The 16,666-nt window shown below is 45.4% G+C and overlaps 1 protein-coding gene across 1 annotated transcript in view; it reads right to left on the minus strand.

Annotated features, from left to right (window-relative positions):
* Positions 1 to 1,948: 1,948 nt before the first annotated feature.
* Positions 1,949 to 16,666, minus strand: part of LOC119395996 (venom serine carboxypeptidase) — a 29,850-nt gene continuing 15,132 nt past the window's right edge. Inside the window, exons 3-6 of the mRNA XM_049416853.1 lie at positions 14,978 to 15,158; positions 6,936 to 7,287; positions 4,853 to 5,099; positions 1,949 to 2,848 (exon numbers count right to left, since the gene is read on the minus strand). Coding sequence (XP_049272810.1) covers positions 2,287 to 2,848; positions 4,853 to 5,099; positions 6,936 to 7,287; positions 14,978 to 15,158 — 1,342 coding nt within the window. The 3' untranslated portion in view covers positions 1,949 to 2,286. The remainder of the gene's footprint in view (positions 2,849 to 4,852; positions 5,100 to 6,935; positions 7,288 to 14,977; positions 15,159 to 16,666) is intronic.

Consider the following 16,666-nt stretch of genomic DNA (forward strand, 5'->3'; position numbering starts at 1 on the left):
ATACCTTGCATGTGTACTTGTATGAGTTTCCCCAAGAGAGTTTAGAACGGGCTCTGAAAGGCCGGTCTTCCAGCTTTCGCTGTAACTGTGCTGCGGTTTCCGCGCAAGCCTGGCGTTTTTTTTTTTTTTTTTTAAGATTATGCAGACAAAACGCATGCACGTTTGAGCATTTATTTATTTTTGAAAAGATAAGTAGCCAGAAAGAAGACGTATGGATGGTGACCTAGGCCGGGTACGGTTGTAGAATCTGTGCGATGGAACACTGTCAAAGAGAGACGGAAATAAAACAATTGAGGCGACCTTAATCGTTGACTTAGGTGTCCTGTAGTGGCACTCGTACCTTGGCGTTCGTGTTCTCTGGTGTGTTTCTTGGGTTAATTTCGTGTTTCGTCGAGCTGCCGAAGCGGATCTCAGAGGCCACAGAGAATGAAGCTCGTGGTTGAGGCCTACTCCGCCAGGTGCCGCAAGGATCCCAGCTGCTCACAAGAAACGCGTCTGCTCTTTCAATGAGCTCATTCAATTAATTTTCATTAATTATACTTGCAGTTAATTTGATCTTAATCTTAAGCAAAGTTATGCTCCGGTATCTTATGTATCCAATATAACTCTCAACTTGAACCTGGGTCATTGATTTCGTGCCAGTTTTATTTTAAAACACGTTCTCTGAATAATCGGAAAACCGGAAGTAAGTGCTCGACCGGAACTGTTTGGAAGAACAACAAGAGCGTCACTCGTTGCTCGTTCCACTACACACAAACGTAATAACCGATAAATGTTATTTTGTGCACCTTTAAAGTAAGGCTTACATTAGCTTTGAGTGCGTAAATTCTAAACTTGGTAACCCTTTCTATCGGTGCACAAATTCACATTTATCGGTTACCACGTTTACAGTGTAATAAAGAAAGAGAAAGTTGGGTAGCACGCACCCGCACTGGAACTTTAGCTGTGTTCACCGGAGGTGGTGTGCGTCCCTCAGTACAGACGCGTTCACGAAGCGCAATAGTCCTAGGTGGTCTCGTATAGACACACGATCACATCGGCGAAGGTCGCCCAGCATCCTTCATAAATGTTCTGTCATTCAGTAGCGGAAACGGACACTTAGGCACGCTCTTGTTTCTCGTACGTTAGTCGGTTATAAGAAGGAGTTAGTCCAGATCGTCTACGTATGTGTGCCATAGAAGGTCAAATGATAAAAGAAAAAAATACTGATGATGTTATCCATGGTGCTAGTGTCCGACGTGGAAGTCCCGAGGCTTATTAGAACGAAGGTCGACACGCAACAATTACAGACTTTGACAGGGTACTCGTGCATTGAAAGTACAAATGCCCTGTCGAGTCCGTAATTGTCTTCCCATTGACTTTTTCACAGAAGTAGCCTTCGGTACTTTATTACCTATATTCTGTTATATTAAACTGGCTTCAGACCGTCAAACTTCGGTGGTACTGGCATTCCCTGCCCTTAATTTTTTTTTTTCGTTTTCAGTACCGCATGGTACAGGAAAAGGGGGCATTTGTACTGGATTTGTACTGACCATGCCAGATGTCCATTTGTAATGTATTTGTGCTGGCCATCACACGTCCGCTAGAAGGTGTTGCACATGACGCGTGTCGCAATGATGAATGGCGAAAACAGGTAGCCCCGAGGAAGCGTCCACGTGTTCCCGTTTTCAGCAGATGTACGGTGTGACAGCTAAGCTCACGCAAACTTTTCGGCATGGTACATACCTTCTTTTAACGGACGAGTCTACGCGGGAGGTCGAGACGCACGTTGTTACCAGTTACAAATCCACAGAGCCTCTCTACTCAAAGAAGGAAGGAGGGAAGGAAGAAAGGAAGGAAGGAAACAATGTCAGAATGCACGGAGGTTAACCGGGCGAATCGTCCGGTTGGCTACCCTACGCGGGGCGATTGGGAATATAAAGATGAAAGAGAGAGAGATAAAGAAAGAACATTGAATTACCTGACGCGTGCGGCATTGCGCCACAAGAAAAATGGCATTCGCACAATTTATTAGGTCCTGCTGCACCTAATAAAGTTGTTTTCATTCATTCATTCATTCATTCATTCATTCATTCATTCATTCATTCATTCATTCATTCATTCATTCATTCATTCGCACAGTCCCGTCGTCCTCAAAAAGCACAAGGGTGCCTTCACTGCCTTGTGGACCGACGAGTGATAGGGACAGTTTTCCAGCAGCACCTTCACGGCAAGTGGCAGATCGTCCATTCGCCGCAGCGTTCCTAAAATGCTGTATGAATACGAGGACAGCATTTAACTGGCTGGCTAAGTAGAAGTGACGTTGGAGTACACAAAGTCTCTGTAGAGACCCACGACTGCTCGGCGACTGTCCAAGGACACGTAGTGACCGGAATTCACGAGCAGCGCGTACGTGAAGTTGCGGGCGATCATCTTGTAGCCCACCACTTCACCTCCTGCGTGGGACGCGTTCTTGTACGGTCTTCTCTTCGCTATCCTCAGGTCCTCCTCGCCTTTCCATTGCAGAGACCTCAAGAAACCGTAGACGTCATCCGCCGGGTATACGACGTCCATGTTCCCACCGTACACGAGCACGCGCTCTTTGTCCAGCACCGTGGCCACGAGCTCCCGGATGTCCTTAAAGGCGTCGTATGAGTAAAGGGTCGTGCTTACAATTTTGCTTTGGCGGTCCATAGTGGCGTTGATGCCGACGTGGACGGCCCTCTTGAAGTCGTCGCTTGTGACGTACTTCCGGTACGCCGCGAACTCCGAAGGCTCCGTGGAACGGAGTGCCGACGCCCTGTGACTGTACCCAGTGAGTGATTCGAAGAGTGACGGGCCGCCGTCTGCAGACTCGGTGAAAACCTCCCTGGAGGGCGAGAGAAAAAGAAAAGCCGTTTAGCCGAAGATGCCGTTCAATAGTTGTGGCATCCTACTGTATTGCACGAGGTGGGGAATTTCCTTACTGGATTGACAGGTTTGAATCTCTGTATATACGTTAAAAAAGAAATTTAGTTGATAGCATTAATACCTTTTCCTCCTAATCTAGCAATGCCTTGGAATAAGCTGTTTAGTCACAATTATTGTGACTTCAGGCAGTAAGACACCTGAGGGTGCAACATGTGGATAGGTTGCCAACCGGGCGGATCTCTGCTTCTGCACAATTAGATAATAAAGATGGGAGCTTGTAGCAGAATTCTGAAACAAACCATCGTTGGTCAAACGTGTTAAAGCTGGAGTACAGTGTGAATAGATGCTATGTTTGTACACCAATATTTGTGATGCATGACTACAAGCTCCTGTTTTGAACAGCGAAGCAGTTTAAGCTAGCCGTAATGTGTGGCCTACCAGAAAACTATCATCATCATGAAAGGGTATGTGCCACAGAATTTGGGCAAATCGCACTAATCACCGGCCTGTAATAACCCTGATCGGTGAGAGAACTGGTAGAGAGAGAAGGAAGGAAGGAAAGAAAGAAAAAGACAAAAATTCTTGCAGAAAGAAAATGCTTCACCAGGCGGGACTCGAACCCGCGTATCCTCGAACCGAAGACGAGCGTCCTAACCACTCGGCTATTTTCTTTTTCATGGTATTTTCTAAAAAAATTATTAGAATGAACATTAAAGGGTACAAATAAAATGAAACAAAAGTACAATCACACAGCGACAATAAGCGCTCAAGCGTTACCAAGGAAACACTCGACGGCTAGCATAAAGTGCAGTAGAACAGCCAGAGTTCTTTACATAGTGCACGCTAGCAGAGCATGGCATAGCCTTGTATAGTATAGTGTAGCAAGGGGGTGGGAAAGGGAAGTGAGCTGATGAGGAGAGATGTGATGGTGAGGAGAAGGGGAGAGAGCAAAGCGTAGCACAGAAAGAATGAGAATGAGAGATATAGGGAGAAAGAAATGGAGTGAGAGAAAGAGAGAGAGAAGAAAAAAGGGATGAAACAGAAAGAAAGATAGAAAGAGAAAGAAGTTGAGAGAGAGAGGTAAGTAAATGAACAAATAAAAAGAAATAGAGGAGAAAGAACGCAGAAAAAACAGAGAAGAGGGAAAAAGAAAGAAATAGAGGAAGAAAGAAAGGGAAAATTTGCAGAACTTAGCAAAACAGCAAAAGCCAGCGCTACATAGGTGCCAATCAGATTCGCTGTTTTTTTTTTTTTAGCATTGCGCCTCCAGTGTAAGCTCAGCTAAATTTTTGCGTATTTGTTTCGTTTGTGCGAGTCCACACGTATTTGAGACGCAAGGCTTTTACAACAAAAATTATTACTAATAAAGAAACGAAAAAAAAAAAGACTATTTACAACATCATGGCGCAGCAGCATCACGTAAAGGGGAAGTTAAAATAACGATAAAGAGAAAATGCTGGTTCTTCATACTAGTATGTGGTTGAGGATATCACACAAGAAGTCAAGTAATCAATGTTAAATACCGAAGCGCTGACACACTCCAAACCAGCTTTCGTTTAAAGAGTGCTATGATCACTTGACATCCATACGAACGCTGTTCCAGCTCACTCGCTGAAAATGTAGCGCCGTGTTCGCCCTAGCGCGTCGAAGTTGTATAATAAGAGTTTTCGAAGGACGTTTTGGGTAGCAATATTTTGGCCGTGTTCATCCCGAAAGAACTGGACGTATGTTTTCGCAGCCGCCTATTATGACCGAAGTTTACAGCAATCCTGTGTTGGGTTAGATCCAGATCCCATCTGAGAATTTTGTATTCATCAGAGGGACTAACGCGAGTAAGTGCTGGGTTAGATAGACGAAAAGGAAATTGAGTTAGAGAGGCAAAAAAGGAACGGTTCTCCTGGAAGGAAACGCTTTCAAATTTCGTCGGCAATAACGAATAAGAAGGAGCAGCTGGGGCACCAACCTGAGCAGCAAGAGAGCAACGAGGATCTCTTCGTCGTCCACGGATTCCTTGATCTGCCTGAACTTCTCGTCCAATTCTCGCCTCCCGTGAACGTCGATGAGGCCCAGCTGGAGGAGGAACTTCGCAGGGTTCGCTGCCCTGAGGAACGGCGCGATGAAACCGGCACCGCTCATGATACCGGCCAACTTCAGGCTCGCCTTGACTCCCTTGCCGTGGTACCGGTTGGCGTAGCCGAACGCATCCCTCGCTACGGAATATATTATGTTTATTATAATTTGATGCGCATGCATTAACCTATGAGGAGACAGAGGAAACAGGGAGGGAGCAGGCTGACCAGTGCAACCAAGAGGGGCCCAACGCCTGCCTACTCTTTCTAGAGGAGAGAATAAAATGTTGGCGAGAATATACGGAGAAAGAAGGAGGAAATAAATAGCAAATGCATAAGCGAAGAGCACCGAAACACAGACAGTGTTGAAGTAGTAAAACGGAAAAAAATGTCTGTAAACAGGAGGCCGAATAATTCTTGCGCAGGATGGTTAGCTGGGCTCTGTGGATTTGGTCGCGTCGGGTAGCTCAGCCTCTATGAAATGAGCAGTCGTGAAGGGTGGCACACTTTAGTCCAATCCAGGGGCATAGCCAAGGGGGGGGGGGTTCAACCCCCCCCCCCCCGATATTCTTCAGTTTTGCTTGCGTATGTATACACGCACACATACAAACGCACGAACGAACATACATAAAGTATGGTTGAACCCCCCCCCCCCCTCGAAAAAAATTTCTGGCTACGCCCCTGGTCCAATCGGTCTATTCTCGTTAATTAGCGTTGGACGCCGCAGAACAGATATGAAATTAGATAAAAGGGAAAGGGAAAGCCCTATTGATATAAAGTAGGACCACAAACTGTCATATTGTCACGTGTTTGTGAGGGTGAAGAACTGCAACTGAATCCGGTAAAGAAAGATGGAACTCTTTATTTGTTGAACCTCCGCCGAGATAAGTTACTTAAAATGTACTTGTGGGCTGAGTGATTGTTCATTACGGCATATGTCAGCGCACGCCGTTTCACTCGGTGTGTGCTGCCACATGCCGTAGTGAAGTAGTACTCACAGTGCAACAAAAGCGACGATCGATAATCTTATCGTAAGTGAAACATATGAGCTTTTATACATGCCTGATTGAACATTCCAGCGTTATCACCAGCGCTAGCGCTAGTTCCACGATAAATTGAACTGATCCATTCGCGTGCGCAATCTTATCAGAACTCTTTAAAACAATCGCGAAGGTTGCCACGCATTGCGGCTTGGCCTGCGCCGAGTGGTAACACGTGTAACACTGAGTGAAGCCCGGTCTCCTGGGTATAATGAAGGAAGCATGCGTCACATTATAAAACCAAATAAAGAAATAATACGCTAAAACTCTCGTTACTTACAACAACTGTTGAGAATCGTGCCATTAGATTCATCCATTCTTCATAATCGTATAACAGCATTTCTCTCTTAAAGACAAAATGTAGCTTGTCATCCCTCGCTATTCGTTGTCGTGGTGCCACGCTCTCTCTTTTTCACAAACTCTCTTACAGGTCGCTAAACCACCCACCTTACATCACGCCATCATTTTCGCGCGCGTCACAGCGCACCAGCCACCAACTGCAAGTCGCCCGCCATAGAACACGATCCGTAACATTTCAATAAGCTTCATTTTTTCCTCGCGCTGCCGGAGACTGGAACGACCTGTCCCATAATGCTGCTGCAATAACACGTCGCTCGAAGTTTCTGGACACTGTGCAACCTTGTACTTCAAAGTAACACCTGCTTGTCATTGTATAAACATGCTAACAACCACTTATGCAATATCCAAAATAGGGTCTTTAAGGTATTACAAATTAAGTGAAATGAAGTGTAATGTTGGCATGCATGCGGCAAATATTGACCATTGCTGGCTCCTGTATGTTATGCGATTTTATAATAGTGTAATGGAATAATACTCGTGTATTGTTACGAATTCGTGTTACTCCGTTATTTTAAAAATAAATATTTTACTGTTTGTAAGTGGTGCTCATGGTGAAAAAAAGAAACGCTATGCGTACCCGAGTACGACTCTCCGGCGAAGTAAAACTGTCGTCCCCGGAATTCGGGAAAGAGGAGCTCGACCTGGCGTAAGAAGTCGTCGATGGCGTCGACGGCGTCATCGATGTTCTTGGGGAACGTCCTGTCGTCGTCCTCCTGTTCGGCGAAGCTGTACCCACTGCCCACCGGATGGTCGAGGTAGAGGACGTGCGCGAACGACTGCAGCTGACCGCTCGCCGGAGACGACGCCGTGAGTCGCCCTTGCTCGTCGAGAGTGAAGGGGCCGTTGAACAGCAAAGGCCCGAGCAGCGAGGACACACCGGGACCGCCGAACGTCCATAGGATCAACGGGGCTTCGTCAGGAGAAGGGTGCTGCTCAAGAACGTAGACAACATCACTAAAGAAGTTTGGCCTTTGAGGAAAAAGTACATGTACACAAATCTTAGGATCAAGAAATCTTGGAAGTTGCTCCGAACCGACAAAATTTAAGACACTTGATGGTTTGTCTTTAATGCGCAAACACTCTAAGGCTACTTCACCAGTAAATCTGTTACGTGACATTTGAATACTGTTGAAGTTTCTAATGACGAACAAAGAAATAGGCAGGATAGGAAGAGAGGCACAACGCCGCGGTGGCCGAATTTCGATGGAGGTGAAATGCTAGAGGCCTGTGTACTTAGATTTACATGCACGTTAAAGAATTCCAGGGGTCGAAATTTCCAGAGCCTCCGCTACGGCATCTTTCATTTTTATATAGTGGTGTTGGAACCCAAAACCCCAACAATTATTATAGTAACGCCTTTCGTGTGGGAAAACATAGGAATCCCTGCATGGATTACATCAGAAACAAATAAAGGTAGAACACTGCGGATGGAAGCAATGCGAACCCACGACATATCAAGTACACCGGCAATCAAACCCTAGACTTTGTGAGCATGTACGTTAGATATCAAACATTTGGCTTCAGAAGTGAGCAGAAGCTAGATACCTGAAACTTCCAAGTATAGACCAGAACACAGCGAATTCCATGCGCATCGCCATATTTGCATCGCGCGTCGCGCCATCTATCGCACACGCGAGGAAACAACGTGCGCGGGCTGCCACGCTAGCAGACGCCGCACAGAGCAAACGTGAAACTCCCGAAACTCAGCCCGTCGGAGAGCGTGTTTCGCGTCTTTTCTGGCCTGGACATTTTCGCTGATTTTATTGGAACATCAAGAACATCTTGCTCATGCAAGTCCACAATGTATACAGTACGTGCTGAGTGGGCTGCGGAAGCAACCTCGTCGGATACGTACGCTGTTACATTTGTAAAAAAACGTTCTCGCTGTAGTACGCGTGAATCGTAATCGCAGTGCAGCTCGCGAAAGAGTGAAACGATGTTTTGTTGCCCCATATTACAAGTTGTGCACAAAGTTTTGTGAAAGCTCATCATTTCAGCATTCATCGCGTAATAATTAGAGTACGCTTTACGGGTAGTTTCGCGGAACGTAATTTTTGTTTCACGAGCGCTCTTACAATAATGCGTCTTGCTCACAAAAGCGTGCTATCAGAGAGTATCACCTGCAGTGACGTTCATCGATCCCTTTTGGAAGCTATCTGCGCGATTTTATTCTTGTAACGATGGTGTTTTACAAGCGAAACTGTGCTACTATTAGTTAAGCCGGTTAGCTACGTCTGCGACGTAAAGGACACTGGCGCGAGTACTCTTTACTTACGTGCCAATATATGTATTATGTGCAGCTGGATGCGTCGTGTCCAAATAAATTTGGGGACATCGAACACTGCAGTGAAAGCACGAAATTCTGGCCAGCTGTTGAGGAGCACCGTGCCATTATTACCTTTCGAAGACGAAATCTCGAAGGCGTGGATGCCATCAAAAGCACTAAAGCTTAATACTACGTTGAAAGTGGCAAAGCATGCTGATTTCTTGTGCTTGAAAGCACTACCTTGCACTACATTTTCGTCAAAGGAAACGCTCGAAGGTATGAAGTGCACCCCCACACAGAGCTCGCGCCTGCCTTCAACCCAGCTGCGTGTCACGCAAATTAGGTTCGCAAAACGAAATAGGTGGGCACCACACTGCAGAATACACGCATTTAGTGTACTTACTCGAGCATTTTCACTCGGCTCCTAGTTTTTTTGCTTGAATCACAGTTATCCACTCGCGGCGAAGCTGAAAATACCGCACCGGCACTATTTCCGTGGCGCGTCGTATAATCGTCGCAGACAACGCTATTATCCTCTTGTTGCGCTGCTTGTTTTGGCATCCAAAGACGACGCAGTAGTGCCCAGACGAGCTCTTATACGCTGAAGCGGCGTGAACGGGTACTTTTTTGCACTTTAAAGCTTCAGAACTGCAGCTTGCCCTGTTTACTTAGTGCAGCCGGCGCGCGCCTCGGCAGCCCGGTCAGCCCGGCGTCTGGGTGCGAGAGTATCCGCTCGGCTCGCCAGCAGCCTGGGTGCGAGACAGGCGTGCTCTGGTGTATAGGGTAAGAAAGCCTCGACCTAACCCCGAACCCTCGAAGTGCGCAGGGTATCGAACCTTCGACGTCCGTATTTTTTAAGAATTCGAATGCCTAACCTTGCAATCACGTAGGGTATACATCAAAGACGACAGAGATGAGCAAGTGGCAAAATGCTTGCGCATGCATTTATACAACTCCACTGCAGTTTCTGCAGAAATCTTTCACTTCCGTGTGTATAAGGTGGCGGTCGTCATCATTCGATTGATGGCGCACACTCTGTCCAAGAATTCTTTCTTTTCTTTCTTTCAAGTATCCCGCACATAGACGAACAGACCGCACAAAAAAATCCGGAGGAGCAGTGGGAGACGTTGCTGACGTCACCAAATCCTGAGGACCAGCTCCGGCTGGTAGACAGGGCTCGGACGTCGGCTGCAAGCCGTGGCTATACATGGAATAAGGAAGTCGCCCATCTCTGGGCGAAGAGAACGCGCGCCTGGTCCTAAAATAAAGTTTAACTCTTTCTCTGAACTACTTCACTTCAACATGTTGTACTTCGTCTCCGCACAGACAGGATGGCGAGCATTCTTCGTTCGCGATCGTTTTTTCAATGGCCAACCGAGGTCGAGTAAATAATTTAGTCCGCGATGGGACTTGGGTCAGCATTCCACAATTTCTCCTTATGATCCCGCTTGATCCTTAAATACACAAGAGATATTGTAAAGCTCAACCACGACGCGAAAGAAGTTCGCATTGTTGCCGGGCGGAAACACGAATCGGGAGACCATGCACTAACACTCTCCGAGGTTAAACGCTTTCTGTCACAGGCCGAGACAAACAGCATACCGACGCCTTTGGTACGACACGAAGCGAACATACGGATCGGTTGAGGCTCTCGAAAATCCACTCTCGCCCGAGGATTTCGTCGAATTAGAGGCGCGTGGCGCGACATCCCGGTCGATAAGTTCAGAGAGCGAACGGCTCCCGGGGAGCGCGACGCCTTTGCCGGATCGAGTTTTAGGACTCCATAAGCTCACGTTGCGTTCAGCTCTGACTTAAGTTGTTGCGAACTGATTGAGCTTCGACTCCCGGTCCCAACTCTTAACGTCAGCTCTAACAACACGGTGAGACAGCGCTAGCTGCGTGAACGCAACTTTGGGAAGACGGTACACAGAAGTGATCGACATGTAGCGAGCCCATAAGCCGTTGCTCTGAGCTTTTATATCCCCTTTCCACTTCCCACGTGCAGGGTAGCAAACCGGAGAATTCTTCTGGTTAGCCTCCCTGTCTTTCCTTTCTCTTCTCTCTCTCACTCTCTAGTGAAAACACATAGCAACATTTTGCGCGACGTATCACGGCTACATGTTCAAGTGAAGCTTCCTATGGGTCATAGAATTCGGTGGCGTCGTACAAGCCCGGCGCCTAGCGAGCGTGAAGAAATGCCTCCCTCGAAGGTGCGCTGGTCACATGCGTATTTCTGTGCGCCGTTTCCAATAGCAGATGCTCTCTCGATGATGGGCTTGTCGGGGATCAGCCGTTTCTCGTTTGGCAGTCTGATGCTTTATCGATGTGATGTGGATGAACGTAAAATTCCCGCCGTGGAGGAAGGAAACGGTTACGAATGAGCATTACACAATGCGATAGAAAGAAAGAAAGAAAGAAAGAAAGAAAGAAAGAAAGAAAGAAAGAAAGAAAGAAAGAAAGAAAGAAAGAAAGAAAGAAAGAAAGAAAGAAAGAAAGAAAGAAAAGTAATACGCACACGTCATGCTTCGCTTGCCACCATCTTCCCCATTTTTAGGGCAAGGTCACTTGAGTTTTTTTTATTTATTTATTCTAGAGCATTTAAACGCAAAGTAACCACAGTGGGGGATGGGTAGGGCTCCGTGTTTTTGGTGTTTATTTTTGTTGAAATTCGCAGCGAGTTTTCCGAAGTTTTCCGGAGTTTATTATCTTTTTGAGGATATTCGGCGTTTATCGAAGTTTATTTCTCGTAAATCTGGAATTCTCCGAAATTCGATGTTTAAGTTCGCATTATAAGTTGTTGCAATGTCTTCTTATTAATTTTGTTTCCAATGAAAATGCGTTGCATTTTTTTTTGTTGCTGATAATCCTGTTTTTTCGTCCTTTCATTTTTTTTCGTGAACACGTATAGCAGGGCTGCGCGGAAAAAACACGGACGAAGGGAAGTACACAGGACAGGCGCAAGTGGCGAGTGTTTACCGGCGAGTGTTAATCGGATTTTTCGAGTGTTTATCGAATTTTTTTTCTCACTTCCTGTTCGTTTACCGTGTTAATAAGGCGGTTGATGTCCACTGCTGTAAACTCGCCAAAGTGTACTTTTGCGGTGAGCAGGAGCTAGCCGAGCTGCTTCTCAGCTTTTTCTCCCAGCCTCCCTCATCTTCCTGATGAAAAATAAAGGAGCTATTATTATTATTATTCTCAATACTCCGAAATCTGAGATGAAATGAAATCTGAACACGAAGACATGCAAGCACACTAATTGTATTTTAGATGTCTGGAAGGTTTGAACGCGCAAATACATATACATAGAAACACAAATACTTGAATACAAAACACCTACGCTTGTTCGTATTAAAACCTTAAAGCTTTTTGTAATAGACGCAAGCATACTTTACGAGGCTGCTGCCGCTGATGGAGGCGCGCTCCTTTCGACTGATGCTTCTCAGCTTGGAAAATGCCCTTTTAAAGTCGGAGCTTATCAGATAAATCCGAATTGTCAAAAATTTCACCGGTGAGTGTTTATCTGATTTTTTCGGATTTATCCGAAAACACGGAGGCCTAGGGATAGGCCACGAATCACTTCCGCCTCTTGATGTTATTCCTTCACTAATTTTATGGTTAGAACTGCCTCAACTTTTTTCGTTAAATGCAGCACAATTATCTAGCGAGTACTCTTTCCAGCAAACTTTCAGTTACGCTATCCCGCCTGCGTCTAAACCACTTTCTCTTGCGCTTGATGATGAACGCTATTGCTTGCAGCACTTATGGTTTGCATAAATAGGGTTGCAGGGGATTAAGGGGAGACGTGGCTTGTAGAAACAGAAAAGTGATCACAGAAAGAAAAGTTTTTTATTACATTATTGAAACCTACAGCTATTCTTCCACACAAAAAGCCTCATTTAAATCTCACAAGATCAGTACTTCATCCGCATTTTAGATCCGTGTACGAGCGGAATCTGAAATGCTTTTGCGTCACTCATTTAGCTTGTCGGAGTGATATCTCATCTGTAGCAGCTGGAGCTGTAATTGTTTTCTTTTAATATAGACCACGAACTGTATATCACAAAACGCCGAGAGCCGAATTCTCATTTTCTGCACATATATTTTTAAAATTAGATTTCCTTTTTTGTTTATTCATAGTATAAACACTGAACTTCGACCATCTGCATAATGACTAGCTATGATTTGATCTGAAAACTGTTTTCAGAGTAGCACTTATTGCATATTACAGTATTGAGCTGTCTGATAACATTCCCTTTCTGCTGAACAGTATTTTGCCTATTGTCTCCAGAAACAATAGAAATGCAGCTCTGTGTACCTCGTAAACTAGTGGACCTACAAGAAAAATTATTGCATATTTCAAACGAGCATGAAAAACTAAACAAGTTTGTTTAGTTTCATCAGGTTTGGACATGAAATGCAGCCAAATATCTTCATAGGCCATAGGGTACATTCTGAATTCGCCACATCTGACCATAACTTGGCGCCATTTCAATATCGCGTCAACGAAGATTGAATCGCCAAAGAAAATGTGATCGCCATATCGATCTGTAGCAGACGACAGGTACACAATTACCCTAAACCTTCCCGGATAGGTGTTTTACACCTAGACGAACGCCCACCTCCTTAGTTCGAAAACTCGCAATTAGGTTCATAGGCCTGTTTAGTTAGCCTCAGTCACAAAAGGTGCACGCACGTGCACCTATTCGCCCGTCATTCCTAACCACCATATTGACCTGATTTCCTTACGAGATTCTTTGAAGTATTCTTTCGCGCCCCTAAACAGGGATCCTAGAGGCCTGGATCTACGTTTACAAAGGTCCTCTGACGTGAATTACCTGCGCCAGATTCAAAGGCCCCGGATCTAATGGGACAGACACAAGACAATCGCTGAATTTCAATAGCATTTAGGCAAAGGTGCGCAGGGCATGCAATCAGCCGGTGTGCGGCAGGTACAAAACCTCGCCAATGCAAGGTTTTGTACCGCTGCAGTTTGTACCACTGCCGTCGTCTGCTACCGACGACGGTACCGCTGTACCGCTGCAGTACCGCTGCAGTAAAAACAGAACGACGTCTTGCGCACGTGTAATGGAGGCGTCAATTTGTTTTGATACATACAGTGTTTTTGAGACAACGTAGGTAGGTTGCTAATTTAATTTCTGCTAAATTTATTGATACAGTTCGCTGTCTTTGTATGTGCCTGTCGGGCGCCAATAGCGCGTGTTTCTATAGAATGCTCGAGAACACAAGAATCCTTGAGTATTCGCGCAAACACGTATCGTTAGAACAGTTAAGAGGATGAATCAAGAGAATCGTTCCAAGCCTATTGTATACCGATAAAAAAAAACGGGGATGTTTGCAGCGGTGTGCCGTCCATTGTCTTGCTGGAGAAAGTTTCTCTAAGCAAATTGACACTTCGCCTGCGCGCTCGACGGACGTGACCATGTTTGACTATTGCGGTGCGCCGTGACAGCGTTTCCTCGAGTTCCCCGTGATTCGAAGGCTTTCGCGTTATTAGGACGCTTGGTGATAGACCCGTGTTTGCATTGCACGTGTACTCTCCTCCATCCAGCCTGAATTAGAGGCCGGTCATATTACGTTCCCCAATAATTGTAACCACCCCCTCAAGTTTTAAGACATGCTTTACAAGAGCGTGGTTCACGTCTGGCTAGTATCACAGTGATCAATACGTCATCGCGCCGACCCCTATGGAGGTTTTGTGAGTGCTCGAATGCCCACTGCTTACAAAGGCCTCTTACGTCAGATGAATTTCGTGAGTATGCGTTTCGTACACAGACATCGTGGACATATTGTTGTTTTTATAAAGAGGAAAGTTAGCAGTGAGCAGTCTGGTCATGCGCATAAGAGTTTTGAGGATAGGGCGAGCAGGTAGGATATGGATTGGAGACATTGCAAGCTTTGTGCACCTCACCTTGTTTTGCACTGCCTCCGTGATGTGCCCACATTTCACTAAGCGACGGTGTCATGTGGTGATGTCATCACGGGGCGTCACGTCGCATGAATTCATAGTAACGTCATGGTGATGTAATACATTTTGGCGATCTGTGACGTCATGATGACGTCAGATCGCGACGTCATCACGTGATCTTGAATTTTTTTTGCCTCACTCGTCTTAACGCCGACGATGTCGACGGTCAATTTTCGCGTTTGATGAGGCATCTAAGACTTTCGCCTAAATCCAACTCAAAAAGATAAGCAAGAAAGAGCCCAGCCAGCCAAAAGAAGGAACAAAGCGCTGTGTTCCACCTGAATGTTCTTATGCGCTTATGTGTTCCATAGAGCGCATAAGAACCACGTGAATTAGCGACGAAAAGAGAAGGAGCAAACTCTCTCACCTTAGTCTTTGTCAGCAGAAAGAAGAGGTGGCTGCCTAGAGTCTTGTCAATCGTAATGTAACCCGAGTGCGCTTCAACGCCGTACTCTTCTTCAAAAAGGGTGACTCTGCTCAGGCTCCTCGCATTTTCAGTGTCATTAGTCTCCAAAAATGGCGTCAGAAAAAGCGGTTTGTCCAGTCGCCTACGAAAAGAAACAGAAAAATATCACCACCCAAGAACTCCGTCCAGATGGCTAACCGGCAAAGCTGAAACGTATGGCCCCGGTGATTATCACTGGATTAACCCCGATGGTTCATTAAAGTATTTCTCCAATAGTGGTTACGTCTGTCCAGAAATCTTAGTTGATGTTTGCCGCCCGTGTGTTCCCTCCTTCATTTTTAGCGGGCCAGTGGTGAGTATCGCGATTTTTCCCGAGTTCTATGGCACATACGTTTTTGTACCACGGACTTCCCATGTTTTTTTTTTCATATATAAATAAAAAAAATGTGCATTTTTAGTTAAACCGTGGTGAGTAGTGGGGCTTGCCCAATTTCTGTGGTACACACGCGCTAGGAGTTTTTGCTTAGAACAGACCAATTTAGCTTTCGCCAAGTTATATACAGCTTTTAAGGTAACGCGAATGCGAGTTTTAGCGTGCTCTGTGTTTTCTGGCGAAATCTCGCAAAGAGATCCTGCGCGGCGTGCGAAACTCAACCAGGACTTTGATTTGGACAAGTTGGTTCTTAGTTAACCCCACAGAACTCAGAGAGAAAAAAAAGATACATGGACAAAGATTACACACAGTACACCGGACGGCCGCTGTGCTTACTTACAACTGAATATCATTAAAGCAAACACGCTTTTCAAGTGCGCACAAAGCCACGTGCCATTTTCTCACTCAAACTGCCTCGTCATATCACTAGATAATCAAAGTTATCTTAGCACGCAACGCTTGTACCTATTTCTTAACACCAGCGTTAGTGGTCAACATTTTAAGCACCACAATCATGCTCAGCAACAACAACAATAACAACAACAACAACAACAACAAAAGTGCAAGGAAGAGAAAAGCTATTTCAGCGAGAGAGCTAAAAAACAAAGAAAATAATCAACAAGCCATTTTAAAAGAAAAACGCCCATATCAAGGTAACGGATAATTTACAGTAAATTGATGAAACTAATTCATAACCAACCAAAACGCAAAAAAAAAGAAATTAAGTAAATGATCCCTTTGCCGTCAGAGACAAAGCACACAGTGATTGCATACCGTCCTTGGCGGCGCCGGATTCGAAACGCTCGTATACCGTGCTATGAGTGAGCGATAAATAGCTCCAAATGGTCGTAGTCGATCTAAAGCTATCCATACATAACCTCCTTATAGAGACGACACATTATCAGGATGGTAAGCTCCGCGATCTCATTTCAACCTAATTTGTGCAACTCACTGCTTTTGAAAATAATGCTCAACTGATGTTCAGCACAAGCGTTCTACACTTATTTGTTGTGCCTGGGTGAAGCATAGGTTACCATCAACATCCGAGATGCCAGCGCAAGTGGCCTTGTGTATTCTCTGCGTGAAACAAAGCTTCTGGAGAGGCAAGAATTGCTTAATGTTGCAAAAATACTACTCCAGTGTCCTGTACACAAAATGAAAACTCCTAAATGATTGTCTGTTTTATAATTGAACTTCAGAGAAAAGAAAGCTATTTC

This window comes from Rhipicephalus sanguineus, chromosome 6 (assembly GCF_013339695.2).
Source record: "Rhipicephalus sanguineus isolate Rsan-2018 chromosome 6, BIME_Rsan_1.4, whole genome shotgun sequence".
NCBI lineage: Eukaryota > Metazoa > Arthropoda > Arachnida > Ixodida > Ixodidae > Rhipicephalus > Rhipicephalus sanguineus.